The 15,806-nt window shown below is 42.7% G+C and overlaps 1 protein-coding gene across 12 annotated transcripts; it reads right to left on the reverse strand.

Moving 5' to 3' along the window:
- Positions 1 to 4,257: 4,257 nt before the first annotated feature.
- Positions 4,258 to 14,324, reverse strand: LOC119284646. 12 transcript variants are annotated; one of them, XR_005139129.1, is made up of 10 exons: positions 14,232 to 14,324; positions 13,561 to 13,806; positions 13,357 to 13,448; positions 13,192 to 13,275; positions 12,381 to 13,108; positions 12,185 to 12,303; positions 11,285 to 11,391; positions 10,424 to 10,527; positions 4,663 to 4,850; positions 4,258 to 4,585 (listed from the first exon to the last, which is right to left on the reverse strand). XR_005139129.1 is itself a non-coding variant. In XM_037563796.1 (4 exons), the coding sequence occupies exons 1-4, from the start codon at positions 11,327 to 11,329 to the stop codon at positions 4,425 to 4,427; spliced, it is 498 nt and encodes a 165-aa protein (XP_037419693.1). In that variant the 5' UTR covers positions 11,330 to 11,665; the 3' UTR covers positions 4,258 to 4,424. The 12 variants fall into 12 exon arrangements, 1 of the variants encoding a protein (XP_037419693.1); XR_005139130.1 differs by having other exon boundaries at positions 11,285 to 11,394; XR_005139137.1 differs by having other exon boundaries at positions 12,185 to 13,108; positions 13,357 to 13,441.
- Between the last annotated feature and the right edge of the window lie 1,482 nt (positions 14,325 to 15,806).

Here is a 15,806-nt window from a genome sequence, read left to right on the forward strand (position 1 = left end):
AATCAATAAACGAGTTATCCCTAAAGGATGGAACTCCACCACAATAGTTCTGATCCCTAAAGTTGATAATCCAGAGAAGGTAACTCAGTTTAGGCCTATCAGTCTATGCAACGTCGTTTATAAGGTCATATCAAAGATGTTGGCAGCAAGACTAAAAAATTTATTGCCTGATATTATCAGCGAGACATAGAGTGCTTTGATTCCTGGACGTATTATTACTGATAATGTCATTGTAGCCTATGAGTGTTTGCATACAATGAAGAAGAGGAAGAAAGGTAAATATGGAACGTGTGCGGTAAAACTTGATATGCACAAGGCCTATGATCGTGTTGAATGGACTTTTCTGCAAGCTATGCTCGGTAAATTGGGTTTTGATGAGAGATGGATAGAGATGATAATGGCTTGTGTGACATCGGTGGAATATAAAGTAAGATTTAATTCAAATGAAACTCTACCGTTCCGTTCCACGAGAGGTTTGAGGCAGGGGGGCCCACTGTCACCGTATCTGTTTCTACTATGTGCCGAGGGCTTGTCATCTCTTATTGCACATGAGGAAGCAGTTGGGCACCTCATTGGTGTTCAGGTGTGTTGAGACTCCCCGAAAATTTCTCACTTGTTATTTGCTGATGATTCACTTATTCTGGTGAGAGCAGATGCTGCTAATGCAAACACCTTGGGGAACATACTAGATGACTATTCCGCTGCCTCGGGCCAGCTAGTAAGTGAAGCCAAGTGTTCAATATTTTTCAGCCCCAACACTGATGTGGAGGTGAAGGCAGAGGTGTGCCAAATCCTTAATATAATGACGGAATCTCTCTCAGATAAATACTTGGGACTCCCTTTTATGATAGGGGTAGACCGAGTAGACTGCTTTAAACATCTTATAGAGAGGATCCAGGTCATGGTGAATGGATGGAAAGAGAGGACACTATCTTACGGGGGAAAAGAAGCTTTGTTGAAGGCGGTGGCCCAAGCAATCCCAACTTATGCGATGAGTGTGTTTAAATTCCCGAAGAAATTTTTTAAGGGGATCACTGATGCAATGTCACAGTATTGGTGGGGTGACGATGAGAACCAACGCCGGATGCACTGGTTTGCGTGGTGGAAAATGTGTGTGCCCAAAGATAAGGGAGGGATGGGCTTCTGTGACATCCACAGTTTCAACTTGGCTATGCTCGCAAAGCAAGTTTGGAGGTTAATTGAAAATTGTGACTCTCTCTGTGCAAAGGTTTTGAGATCAAGGTACTATCCCACAGGTGATATTCTAAATTGCGAGTTGAAAAGGGTTCATCTTTCGTATGGCAAAGTATATGGGCGGGAATTCAAACTTTCAAGAAGGGTAGTATATGGAAAGTTGGAGATGGAGCAAAAATAAATATTTGGGATGATTGCTGGATACCGAATAGCTCTTCAAGGAAAATAGTGACAGTTCGGGCGAATCAAGTGCTTACTAGAGTTCATGAATTAATAGACCCAGTCTCGGGGGAATGGGATGAACTGCTTATTCGTGATAATTTCTGGCCTATTGATGTGGACCACATTCTTCAAATCCCAATCCATCATCAGGAGACGGAATACTACATCGCGTGGCACATCACGAAGAGTGGCGTTTTTACGGTAAGGTCAACATATTATAAACAATGGGAAGTGTGTTATGCGGCAACCTTGGGTGCACTTCAGTCAGGTGGATCTTCATCACATCCGGTGTGGAAAAGATTATGGAACCTTAAGCTACCAGGGAAGATCAAAAATTTTCTATGGAAGTGTTTGCACAATGCTATCCCATGTCTTTGTGTCCTTGCAAACCGCCATATTGGCAGTAACTCTCAGTGTCCAGTATGTTCTTCGGGAGCAGAAGACATAATGCATGCCCTTTTTAAATGCCCCCAAGTAATGCAAATTTGGGAAGCTCTTGGAATAGCAAAGGAAGTAGCGGATGCGACGCTAGTGGATCGTGCTGGTTCAACATTGATTGAATTTATGCTATGTGATCAAGACTCTCAGCGCATGTATATGGACCCAGTTGAACTTCCAGAGTTGTTTGCAACGGCATGTTGGTACATATGGTGGCAACGTAGGCAATTGGTCCGGGGTGAGCAAGTTCAGTGTCCAGTTCGGACTGCTCCAGCAATCTACGCTTTAACCTTGAATTTTGTTAGAGGAAAAGGGATTTTGACCAAGTTCCACGTATAAACAGATGGTCTCCTGGCATGACGGGACAACAAATACTGAATGTCGATGCATCCTACTCAGAAGACGATTTCACAGGAGCTTGTGGAGCTATTCTTCGCGATAACAGAGGAGGCTTCATCTGTGCAGCTATGGCGAGACTTGACCACGTCCCAGATGTGGTTTTAGCAGAAGCAACAACACTGTTGGAGGGACTAAAACTAGCACAGAGCACTGGATGCAACAATCTTTTAGTACGTATGCACAACCTGATAGTGGTGCAAGCGCTACATAATAATGAAGGACACTCGATGATGGCGGCTCCTATTTTGCAAGATTGTCGAGTGATGTTGAGAGAATTCGGGAAGGCTGTGGTAGAACATTGTATAAGAGAGTCTAATATGGTTGCGCACGAGCTAGCTCAGTGGGGCGGTGCCAATACTCCTACCTTTTGGGTGGAGGCTCCGCCGGATTTCCTTTTTAAATTTTTAGCTGATGATGTAAGTGTCATTTGAGTTTTAATAAAGCTAGCCATGGTGACCTTTTCGTAAAAAAAAGGCCAACTAGTCGGGAGTGAATCATTCAAGAGAATAGTTTAATAATAAGTTTAGACACGCTTTCTATTGCAGGCTGATTTGTAGAAAAACGTGTTTAAAAAAATGAGATCAACACTTAAAAGTTCACAGATTTGAAAATAAAACACGAACTAAAAGAAGTTCATGTAATAAAGAAAGTTCGTAAATTAGAAAAAAGTTCATCGATTTTTAAAAAATCATAAATTTGAAAAAAGTTCATCAATTCTGAAAAATGTTCGCAATTTTTTAAAAAGTTCATCGATTTTGGCCAAAAATCAATGATTTGAAAAGAGTTCACGGATTTTGAAAATTTTCATTGAATATGAAAAAATAGTTAACCGATTTGAAAAAAAATCATCGATTTTTTTTAAAAGTCACCAATTTGAAAGGAATTCATCGATTTTGGAATTATTTTTGTGCATATTTGAACAAAAGTTCATGGTGGGAAAAATGGTTCAATTTTAAGAAAAATGTTCATGAATTTGTGAATAATCCACGCATCAATGAAAAAAGAAAAAGGAAAATGATAAAAAGGAAAATCAAATAAAAAACGTCCAAAAGAAAACCAGGAACTGAAGAAGGAATAAAAGAGTGAAAAAGAAAGTGTTTCGCAATGACTGCGATGGTGTGGTGGTTCGTTTGAGCAGAGTGGTCGGGAGTACGAAGTTGCTTGCTTCACATTTTTTACGGGTCTTAGTCTGTTTGCCTCCTCTTCTTGGAGAGGCGTGTCTTGCCACATCATTCTTCGGTCGTAATTTAGCTCTTTTTTTTTGCATGTGTCTATTATGGCTGGCTTGCTATGCCTTTTACCTAAGCTGGGTCGACATTTAATATGGTCATGCCGCTGATTATGGTTGTATTGTTATTTCTCTTTATCGTTATAGTCTTACTTGATGCATGTGTATGGTCTTCGTGGTGAATAAAGGTGTTGGGTCATGAAGCTCTACTAGTGGTTGGGCGCACCTTTGATGCGCCACTTGAGCGGAAGCTCTCTAGAGCCGGCCATGTAGGTGGCGACCATTTCGATTTTTTTTTGTGTTTGGCACATAGCTGGCCTCCAACAAAATGGACGAGCTTAACTACAATCAGTAGCATCAGTAGCAATTAATAAGGCTTGTAATGTTCCACTTGTTGTTATCTCCAATGGCGTGACATCAAACTTCATTAAAATACAGAGAAGATTTTACAGGGTAAGTTATAAGAGAACATGAATTTAGAGGGTCAATTTTCAAGAAAACAATGATGAAACTCTATACATAGCCTCAGAGATCATGATGATTACACTACCCACATAATACACTCTCACCAGGGAGAAAACAACAGGAACATGATTCAAAACAAGAAAGGCAGCTTGCAGCTCTCCAGGATACCTCATCAATAATATAGCCTCAAACTCCAGTAAAATTCTATTCTGTCAAAGATCCTGGCATTGTTCTTTCCAAAAAATCATCAATCCACTGATGTTGTTTTCAGACAGCTCCCTATGACGATGCGAAGATCCATCATTATGTGGGTGTAATTTCACAAGTCTGCACTCGGTACCAAGATGCAGTAGTACTTATAGGTTGCAAATGGAATGACGTGCCGCACAAAGCATTAACTCGAAAGTACCTGAACAACAAAATCACGCCTTCCACAATCCAGGAACATGTCTACAGTCCAATTAACTCCTGATCTTATTTAGTTGTCAAAAAGAACTCTTGATCTTATTTTATTCCTCGCTGCGCTAAAGCTTAGCTGATCTCTTGAGGTGGAACGATCAACTTCATTGAACCAAAGGCATGTGAATAGATTGGTGATGGGTATGTGCTCTCCTATAATTACACAGCCCTCGGGGACATCTGTTCAAGAAAAATGTATCGCTTATGTTCTCAGGAGAAATATTTCTATATCAGAATTCAGCGAGAAGAACCATTACCACTTGTAATAAGGAACTTAGCTGATGAATAATGGATTAAACCCTCTCTCTTGTAGAACTCTATTTGGTTATCAATTGAAGCATTATCATACTTCCCACCAGACTTGTTGGCCTCAGCTTCCTCAAGGACATCAAAGTGTCTATAATGCCTGGAAATAGCGAAGCGCACATTTTTCCTCCACAAGAATCTGCGGCATGATAGTGTATACAAAATCAAAATAATAAGAAGTCAAAATCTAGATAAGAGTAGACTTAATATTAAAGTAAGAATATGGTGCAGCTTGGATCTCTTAATACAACAAATAGAGCATAAGTGGCACTGGCAACAAGCAAACTTACTTTTTGACGGCATGCTTTCATTGAGTTGTGTGCAAAGTAGTTTATAAGTAGCAGACGGAGGTCAGTGAGAGAACGTGATGTTTACCTCTCTTGTTAAACAACTTCGGTCTTGTATATTGTATCACGTTAGGAGTAGTTAGAGTTGTAGAGATTATTATCTTTCTGTTTAAATCTCTCTCTCTTATCTCTACTCCCGTGTATCTATCTTGCCTTGGGCAATACTCCCTGTACTAGGCCAACTCTCTCTGAGGGTTACGACGCCTAAACCATCTTTGACATGGTATCAGAGCAGGCCTATTCCAAACACATCTAGCTACCTTCCTTTGATCATCCCAGCCGCAACCTTCATCAACCTCAACCCTCTCAGCCGCCGCACCAATCTCCCCAGCAAACAATGTGTCTTCCACCTCCATCATGAACTCTGGCCTCACCAACAACACGTCCGAACCCCTCACCCGAACGAACTGTGTCTTGTGGCGAGCACAAGCTCGTTCACAGATCATGGGCGCCGGGTTGTTTGGGTATCTTGACAAAACCATTGAGCAACCTCCCAAAACCCTCATGTCCAAGGACAAAGAAGGCAAGGATCAGATCTTGCCGAACCCCGCCTATACTCCCTGGCTTATCCAAGATCAACAAATAGTCGCATACCTTCTTAGGAATCTCTCCAAGGAAGTGCTCGTTCAGGTAGCGTCGCTGGAAACTTCGCATGCGATCTGGACTGCCCTTGGGAACATGTTCGCTGTAGTTTCTCTCTCCTGCGCCAACAACATCAGGGCCGCCCTCACCAATGCCCAGAAGGGCTCTCAATCGGCGTCCACCTACTTCGGCCACATGCGAGCGCTCTCTGATGAACTCGCGGCAGCGGGCAAACCCATCGATGTGGGCGAGCTGATTTCCTTCATTGTTGCGGGCCTTGACATGGAATACCAGGCCATTGTCTCCGCCCTTGATGTCTCCCCCGTTCCTGTCACCATTGATCAACTCTTCTCTCTTGTGTCCAATTATGACCAGAGGATGGAGATGTTTCATGGCACAGGGTCCGCGCGCGTTCAAGTCCTCGGCGAACTCTGCCTCTCGTGGTCGCCAGGGAAGGGGCGGCGGTGGAGGCTACCGCAACCAGCAGAAGGGCGGCGGTGGATCACGCAATGGCGACGGCCACTACGGTGGCGGCGGCTACAGCGCCAACCCTAGCGGCGGCTATGGTACTGGCGGCGGCGGCCATGGCCCTGGCGGCGGAGGCTATGGTCCTGGTGGTGGCGGCCACGGATCTGGTGGTGGCGGCTACTACCAGAACAACCAAGGTGGAGGCTACAATGGTGGCGGTGGCTACCAGAACCAAGGCAACTCCAATCGGGGCAACTCCAACAACAACAGAAACCGTCCCCCTTTCAAGGCTATGATGGCTATGAGGGGAGATGCCAAATTTGTAAGAAAACAAATCACTTAGTCAAATATTGTGATTGGCGTTATGCCGATAACACTTCCCAAAAGAAAAAGGTTGCAGCTGCAGTTGATACTTCATACGGTGTTGACACAAACTGGTACATGGACACGGGTGCGACAAACCACATCACCGGAGAGTTGGAGAAACTGACGATGCATGAAAAGTACCGTGTTCATGATCAAGTCTACACCGCCTCTAATGGTCCAGGTATGGAGATAAGTCATGTTGGTCAATCAATTATCAAAACCCCACACAAAAATCTAGTTCTAAAAGAAATCTTGCATGCTCCAAATGCTTCCAAAAATCTTCTTTTCGTGCACCGCATTGCTCTTGACAACAATGTGTTTCTAGAATTTCACCCTTTTTTCTTTTTGATCAAGGATCAAGTCATGAAGAGCGTTCTCCATAGGGGTCTTTGCATTGAAGGGCTCTATTCATTGCTTCCCAAGTATTGCCAGTTTAATAAACAAGTGTATGGTGCCATCAAGCTTTCTGCTGAAAGATGGCACAGTCGATTAGGCCATCCGTCTTTTGCTACTGTTCATCAAATTCTTAGTAGAAATAAACTCCCAGTTGTTGGTGAGCGAAATTCTGAAACTACTTGTGATTCATGTCAAAGAGCAAAAAGTCATCAATTACCTTATCCTGTTTCTTCTAGTGTGTCTACCAAGCCTTTGCAGCTTATTTTTCTGATGTTTGGGGTCCTGCACCCACCTCTATTGGTAGACATTCTTACTATGTTAGCTTTGTTGATGACTATAGAAAATACACCTGGATCTATCTCCTTAAAAAACGTTCTGATGTGTTTCAAGTTTTTCATAACTTTCAAGCACTTGTTGAACATAAATTTGATAGCAAAATTCTTGCCATGCAATCATATTGGGGTGGAGAATATGAGAAGTTAAATTCTTTTTTCCAACAAATCGGCATATCTCATCATGTATCTTGTCCTCATGCTCATCAACAGAATGGTTCCGCAGAATGCAAACATAGGCATATTGTTGAAGTAGGGTTAGCCCTTCTCGCTTCTGCCTCTATGCCACTCAAATTTTGGGATGAAGCATTTCTTACCGCTGTCCATCTCATTAATATGTGGCCTAGCCGTGTCATCCAAAATGAAACCCCCACCGAACGTCTCTTGCATATCACACCTGACTACACTAGACTTCGCGTTTTTGGCTGTGCATGTTGGCCTAATCTTCGCCCCTATAATCCTCACAAACTCATGTTTCGTTCCAAACAATGTGTGTTCCTCGGTTACAGTGCACAGCACAAAGGCGTCAAGTGTCTTGATGTGTCTACGGGGCGTGTTTATATATCTCGTGATATTGTGTTTGACGGAACTCAGTTTCCCTTTGAAAAACTCCATCCCAATGCTGGTGCTCTCCTTAGACAAGAAATCCTTCTACTTCCAACACATCTTACCAACGATGATTCCGGTGGTGATGATAATTGTATTGATTCAACTGTTATGACTAATCCTCCTAATCTGTCCCTTGAGCATGTTTCTGCAGAACAAAATGGACCACAAAACGGTGCAACACCGAGTCCAAACCATGCAGAAAATACTGTAGCGAGGCGCCCTACAGTAGCCATGCAGGTTTTGGTGCAATCCCCCTTGGGATCGGTGCGTCCGACCGCTGCCGAGCCGACCGCATTCTCTCCGGGATCCCCACCCTGCCAGCTGGTGCGCGACAACGCGCTGTCTCCGCCCAAGCCGGCCGCCTCGCGCCAACCCGCGTCGGTCCCGCGGCCTGCGTCCCATGCGCCTGGCCACGCGGACGAGCTGGCCCAATCAACGCCTGGGGCGCAGCTGGCCGGTCGTTATGCGCCGGTTCCGCATGTCTATGCCAGGCGGACCCTGCGCCCCTCATCATCACTTGACGCGGGCTTCGCTCCCGATCCGGCTGGTACGCTCGGATCTTCTGTGGCGGTCCCTTCTTCTTCAGCTGCACGTTCGCCCATAGAGGATCCAGCGGGCATCGGGGGCAGTTCTGCTACTGCCACCTCGGGATCGTCAGCGGACTCCACGGCTGAACCACCTGGTCCGGTGCAGCAACAACAGGTGTCTGGATCTTCTGTGAACGTGGATTTCTCTACAGCCACACAGCCGCGCACTTGACTCCGAAGTGGTACAATTCAGCCAGTAAATTACAAGGTGAAATTTGGTTTGGCTGCTTCTTCAGGAGAGCCCCACACTGTTCATGATGCACTTGCTGACCCGACGTAGAAGAAGGCCATGGAGGAAGAATTTCATGCTCTTCGCAAAAACAAAACTTGGCACCTAGTTCCTTCTCAACAAGGTAAACATGTTATTGATTGTAAATGGGTGTTCAAGATTAAAAAGAGATCTGATGGCACTATGGATCGTTGCAAAGCTAGACTTGTTGCAAAAGGTTTTAAACAGAGGTATGGCATAGACTATGAGGATACTTTTAGTCCTGTTGTTAAGGCTGCAACTATTCATCTTGTTCTGTCTATTGCTGTATCCAGAGGATGGAGTCTCAGGCAGCTAGATGTGCAGAATGCATTTCTTCATGGTGTTCTGGAAGAGGAAGTTTATATGAAGCAACCTCCTGGGTTTGAAGACAAGAACAAACCGTTTCATGTGTGCAGGCTTGATAAGTCTCTCTATGGACTGAAACAAGCTCCCAGGGCATGGTATTCTCGTTTGAGTTCGAAATTACAGCAACTTGGTTTCGTTCCCTCAAAATCAGATACATCATTGTTTATTTATAACAAGTCCAACACATCCATATTTGTGCTCATATATGTTGATGATATTATTGTTACAAGCTCCTCACATGAAGCTGTGACAGCTCTATTGAAGGATTTGAACTCAGAATTTGCTCTTAAGGATCTAGGTGACTTGCATTTCTTCCTTGGTATTGAAGTTAAAAGAAACAAAGAAGGTGGTCTACATTTGTCTCAGGAAAAATATGCAGCTGATTTGCTGACTAGAGTAGGTTTGCAGGGCTGTAAACCATCACCAACACCACTATCTAGTTCAGAAAAGTTATCCCTTATAGAAGGTGAACTCTTGAATCAAGAGGATGGTACCAAGTATAGGAGCATGGTAGGTGCACTTCAGTATTTGACTCTCACCAGGCCTGATATTTCATTTGCAGTCAATAAAGTCTGTCAGTTTCTTCATGCACCAACCACAGCTCATTGGACTGCTGCCAAGCGCATACTGAGATACATAAGAAACACCTTGAGTACTGGACTGACTTTTAGTAAGTCATCATCTACCCTAGTCAGTGCTTTTTCTGATTCTGACTGGGCAGGCTGCTTAGATGATAGAAGGTCTATAGGTGGTTTTGCAGTTTTCTTTGGTCCTAACTTAATTTCATGGTGTCCAAAGAAACAGGCTACAGTCTCAAGGTCAAGTACTGAAGCAGAGTATAAGGCACTTGCTAATGCCACAGCAGAAATTATCTAGGTAAAGTCACTCCTTAAAGAGCTTGGGATACATCACACACAAACACCTTGTCTATGGTGTGATAATCTTGGTGCCACATATTTGTCTGCTAATCCTGTCTTTCATGCTAGAACCAAACATATTGAGATTGATTATCACTTTGTGAGGGAAAGGGTTGCTAGCAAGGAATTGGACATTCGTTTTGTTCACTCCAAGGATCAGGTTGCATATGGCTTCACAAAGGCTTTGCCCACAAGACCGTTTGAAGAGTTCAAGCGTAATCTTAACTTGCGCAGTTCAGATTAAGGGAGGATGTTAAACAACTTCGGTCTTGCATATTGTATCACGTTAGGAGTAGTTAGAGTTGTAGAGATTATTATCTTTCTGTTTAAATCTCTCTCTCTCTCTCTCTCTCTCTCTCTCTCTCTCTCTTATCTCTACTCCCGTGTATCTCTCTTTCCTTGGGCAATACTCCCTGTACCAGATCGATACTTGGCAATATATACGTGAGGCCGACTCTCTCTGAGGGTTACGATGCCTAAACCATCTTTGACATCTCTAACAGCTGATAAGGATCCTTCACAAGTTTAAGTTTCCCATCGATCCAGAGTGAATACCGCACATCAGGAAAGAGTCGATGAAGTAATAGTTTTGGAACCTGTTTGAGGAAAATATCACAAGGTATTCAATTAAAAAATTATCACAAGGAAAATACACGATTAGGAAAACAATTCGCTCATGCTGATTCGCATTAAGCATGGCATACTCTTGCCTTTCAACAGAACAGAAAAATGATTGTGGAGTCGAGAAACTTTTCACATACTGACCCAATGCAGAAAAGAATGAAACATGTTGGATCAGTTATCTAGATAAGAGCACATGTTGCTTTTAGAAGATTGCGTAGAATTATCTTTACAACTAACTTTTAGTTCACATCGCTTGTGCACAATCTCCATGCCAGAAGTAACTGGCACCTAAAAGATTCAGTTAGGAAAATCAAATAACTAAATGTACAGTACAGAAACGGCGAAGCCGGCCTCAAAACTCTGTCGATTCAGTAGTATTTTTATTTATTTTCTTCATAATGAACTGCACAGTGAATTTAGGCTAATTTTGACGAAAGCTGTGGGGTCAGGATAAGGAAGGTTGTGCACAACAACCACCCGCCACAGCCCAATTCTTTTCGTATTATCTACAGTACTGATCTTCTTTATTGCAGCTTCAGTTTCTTCATCCAGAAACATGAAGCAAACAATATCTTTTGAAAATGTACTAATCTTTTCTGATTATTGCATTATATCATAATTCCCTAATAAAAACAAATAAGAAAGCTCACACACAATGTGCAATTAGCACTGACATGGAAACATGACACCATGTAAATATAATTGGCATAGAAAAGAAGATGCAGTTACCAAAAATAGCAGAAGCAATTGTCCCCTGGCACTGCCGCATCTCATACAGATCAGCTTCTTCTAGACCGAATGCAGTATTGAGACCATGTATCTCCCCCCTCAAAAATCTACTGAAAAGTAGGAAGTACCAAGAGGTTACATTCAACGGATGTGGAATGGATCAAAGCATACTCGTTTTTACTTGATTTGATGACATATCAATCAGGAATAAGCAATATTAGAAAGCCTACACATCTCAGCATCACCAAGATATGTAGATTCCTCTTTTTCTCCTTGAGCATAAATATTAACCTTAGATTTTTTTTACGAGTCTATCACCTGCAGTAGGTGTTGAGTGCGTAAAAACAACACAATACTAAGAGCATGGCCCCAATTATAGCACTGAACAAGATAATATTGAGAGCATGGCAGCACATCAAACATGATTAGTTGCAACATGTGAAGCTAATTGAATAAGCAACACCAAATTAGGCATAGACCTTTTAAAAATTCAGTAGGAACCACTGATTAAATTATAAGCATTGGACCAACATTATCTCGTTAATGCTGAGGGGCACACAAGGAGGTTATCGTAGCCCCAAGAACACAGGAGCACCAGATGCAGAGGCCGGGGATATTCCTCCTTTTCTAAAAAAAGAACACAGGAGCACGGACACGCCCAGTCAGTTGGTACAACTAAAGTCCGATTTTCTAATAACCAACATTGGTTTCAGATTTTATATCGCTCAGACTGCATAAAAAATAGAGTACACAGGCTGGATCGTGTTTCCTCAATCAAATTATAATAATTGTTCATGGAAGCAGTCATAGTGTACATTGTACACAAATGCAATCGTTTCTTTCAGCTTGAAGCAGAAACGCCAAGAAAAAAGGAGGAGGGAGTATCAAGCACACATTTACCTTGTCAAAAATCAGATACTCGGCCTTCAAATGAGTGCAAGAAATCTGAACAATTTACTCATTAATGCCAGGTTCCTGCCCACCAAACTGGTTGCATGGGAAAGTAAGGAACTCAAAACCTGTAGTCACATCAAATTGTAAGCATAATATATCATAACTGAAAATCAAGGACTGATCATATGCAGATAGATCATACCCTGGTCCTTGTACTTCTTGTACAATTGAGCCAGTTCCATCTAGTTGGAATCGGTCAAGATACTGTAGTAGTTACAGGAAACGATTGTCTTTGTTAATATAATAAAATGGTAATCCTTTCAGTATTTACATCACTTGGCACATGGAGAATTAGATGAAACAATCAATGTCACGACACTTAGATGCGCAAAAAGTCTGGGTGTCCAACTCCATACCAACTTGATCAGAGTAGTTTTTTTGCATGCATAGAAAACTTTGATGCAAATCGTAAATGCTGATCGTAATGACCCACAAACTACTGAGATGATGGGGGTATTTAGCAGAACAATATTTTAACCTTTGAATTGTGCGATATACACATTTACTCTTCTTTGATCTATGGAATATACTTTGTGTGTCGGTACTTCTGTTCAACAAAGAAAAGAAGAAGAGATGTTTGGTTTCATTTTCAGTGAAGTGGCGAAATAACCCTGAAGTAGTATCTGCGAATGAGTCTTTAGATGATAGATGTTTAGGCCTTCCACTTTCGTAAGCTTCAGAACGCCCTTGGGAGTTGCTTTTGTGTAAGAGATATTGAAGTGAACTGTTTAGAGTGGAGAATAAAAAATTATAAAATACTTGAAAAATAAAGGAAAACCATCACTCAACTTTCAGGTCCCTCAAGCTTGTTCACAGCCTCTACAGAATACTGAGGGAGCTCCAGTGTCCACCTCAATCTTGACTTGTTAGCTGATGTAGATCGAGAAGATGACCATCAGGTTATAGTACTGTCCAAACCACCACTTTGGAAATCAAAGTGCAAGTTGCCTTACCTGGTCCTGTGGGCCGAGGCATGACACCATCGACCCATTCATCCCAACCTTGCTTGCATTCGCGCATTATGCCTAATCACTTAACTGAACTGAACTAAATGTAGTGGGATGGGGATGAATTATACTGAGATGACAAATTAACATAGACACATAGTAGGAGCTTACTTGTTGCCTCTGATCTTGAACCAGGTCTGCTTTTGGGAGTAGGAAAGGTCGCCCTTGCAGGAGGCCGAGCGTGGGACTCATGTTACTACAGACTGAAAATCTGAAATCAATCATCAACATCACAACATATCTTCCAATAAATCTGATCTATTTGGTCTGCAGCAGGACGAGTGGAGAATAAAAGAGAAAAAAAATCCATCTCACCCGGTGGATTCTAGGACGTCCATGCAGATCTTGTAGCGCCCTTGTGCAGATCTTCGTTGTAGGCTAGCTGCCGCTCGGCGCTTGGTGGCCAGCGCCTTCGTAGACGATCCCCTGAACGCCTCCCCTCACCTGCGAGAAAATCCGACGATGGCCCGTTCTTCAAATTCCCACGTCTGTTATTTTCTTGTTTATCGATGCTGCCCTTCTTCTCTTCCCTCCTTTGAGCAAAAGGATCAACACCAGGCTCTGTAATAAATCATACTTAGTTAAAAGGGTAACAGAACGCAAACATGTTTGCACTAACTATACTGACAATGAAGACCCAAGAGATCCAGTCAGTGATAAATGAAAAAAAATTACTGAAGCAAAAGTGTGCAGGTTGTTAAGCATATGTGTCAGTGTTACAACACACGACTGCAATATTGTGTAAATCTCGAAATGATTGCTACTAGCTAGATTCAGTTACTCAAAATGCGAAGAGCATTGGAGGCTTAAAAAGAACATTGGACTAAATCGATGTACATAAGCAGAAGCAAGCAGGCTGTTAAGCATTTGTGTCATAGCTCATGATAACTGCAATATGTACTTGGCACGGGAAAGCTCCAACAAATTACTACACTTGTTACAAAACAAGATTCACCAGCCACAGATAGAAAAGACAAGTTGCTCACCATCTGTCAGTTTGGCTTCAACGATGGGAACACTCTGTCATCATTAACACAACCATAGCAGTAAGTCCGCTTCCAGGAATTAGCTTGCTCGTCCCAGAGTAAATGGCACCGGCGGTCCGAGAACTTGCGCTGTGGGTGCACTTAAGTCACGGTAATTGCAAACCGGAAAAACCCGTCATAGAACTTGCATTATGGATGCAGATAGGTCACACAGGTCATCTAAACCGGCCAACTGCCCGGTTTTCTTCCTCTAACGGTCAAGCGCGATAAAGTTGTTCACGACTTTAAAAATATATGTGATTCGTGACTTTAAAAAATGTTCATGAACGATTAATTTGAAAAATATTTGTTCACGACTTTAAAAAATGTTCGCGAATGATAAATTTGAAAAATATTTGTGATACACGAACATTTTTTTAAGTTGTAAACATTAAAAAAAATGTTTGTGATTCACGACTTAAAAAATGTTGTCGAACGATAAATTAAAAAATATTTGTGATTCGTGACTTTTAAAAAATGTCCAGGAACGAAAAATTTATAATGTGACCTATCTGCACCCGCAACGCAAGTTCTATGACGGGTTTTTCTCGAAAATAGGACAGCTGGCCGGTTCAGATGGCATATGTGACCTATCTGCACCCGCAATGCAAGTTCTATGATGGATTTTTCCGGTTTACAAGTACCGTGACTTAAGTGCACCCGCAGCGCAAGTTCTCAGACCGCCAGTGCCATTTACTCCTCGTCCCATGCACGCACTTCTTCTTGTACTTGATAATCCCTGCAGGTATGTTCATGTTATGCTAAGTGCAAGCAAATACACTTGAAATAAAAACACCCAGAAAGCCAGCAAGAATAACAAGTTCACCTTTCGATTTCGCAAACCGCTCCCACTTTACACACATATCAATGTCATAAGTAGCACAACCAAAACAATCAACTAACGGTACTGCAAAATTTTCTTCTATAGATGTACATCACATCCACCTATATAGAGCCATACGCCCATATCCCATTAGGATTGTACATGGATTAGAAATTGAAACCCTAGGGATAAGAAGTGTCAGGAGGGGGCCAACTGAAACCCCACAGGCATCGATGCCACTTGGGGAATCAAACCCCAAGAAAAGAACATGGACTTAAGTTCTAAAGTATTGTGATAAACATGTACTAAGAGGTAAGCATCCATTGATAGTATCTCCCATAATCATGTGTTATGGCCCCTTCACTAATTAATAGCATGTCATCAGAACCAAATCGAGTTGGTGAACAATAGAAACTGATTTAGGACAGTGGTAATGACAAAATCAGCAGCAGCGGCAGAGCATCAATAGCAAGCAGCAGCAATCAACAACAGGAACGACCGGCGGCAGAGGGAGTTGGGAGGGTGAAGTAACTTGTTGCATTTATCGACCTTTCTTCCTAACGGAAGAAGAGCAGCGGCAGCAACGACCTGTACAGACGCGAAGTGATGGGGGCAGCAGCGAGGGCACCTCCGGCTCGCCTTCCTCACCGTCGTCCCGCGATACAAACTCCGATCCACCGCTGCGGCCTCTACTCCTCCGCCGAGCCCCCCCC

This window comes from Triticum dicoccoides, chromosome 4A, assembly GCF_002162155.2.
Source record: "Triticum dicoccoides isolate Atlit2015 ecotype Zavitan chromosome 4A, WEW_v2.0, whole genome shotgun sequence".
Classification (NCBI taxonomy): domain Eukaryota; kingdom Viridiplantae; phylum Streptophyta; class Magnoliopsida; order Poales; family Poaceae; genus Triticum; species Triticum dicoccoides.

Bases quoted from the DNA above. Each gene is read 5' to 3' on its own strand.
- LOC119284646 (XM_037563796.1), bottom strand. From the start codon at position 11,329: ATGAGATGCGGCAGTGCCAGGGGACAATTGCTTCTGCTATTTTTG. The intron at 10,528-11,284 runs GTAACTGCATCT...TTCCTCAAACAG, and splicing joins AATTGCTTCTGCTATTTTTG to GTTCCAAAACTATTACTTCA. The intron at 4,851-10,423 runs GTCAAAGATGGT...ATCATGCCGCAG, and splicing joins CCTTATCAGCTGTTAGAGAT to ATTCTTGTGGAGGAAAAATG.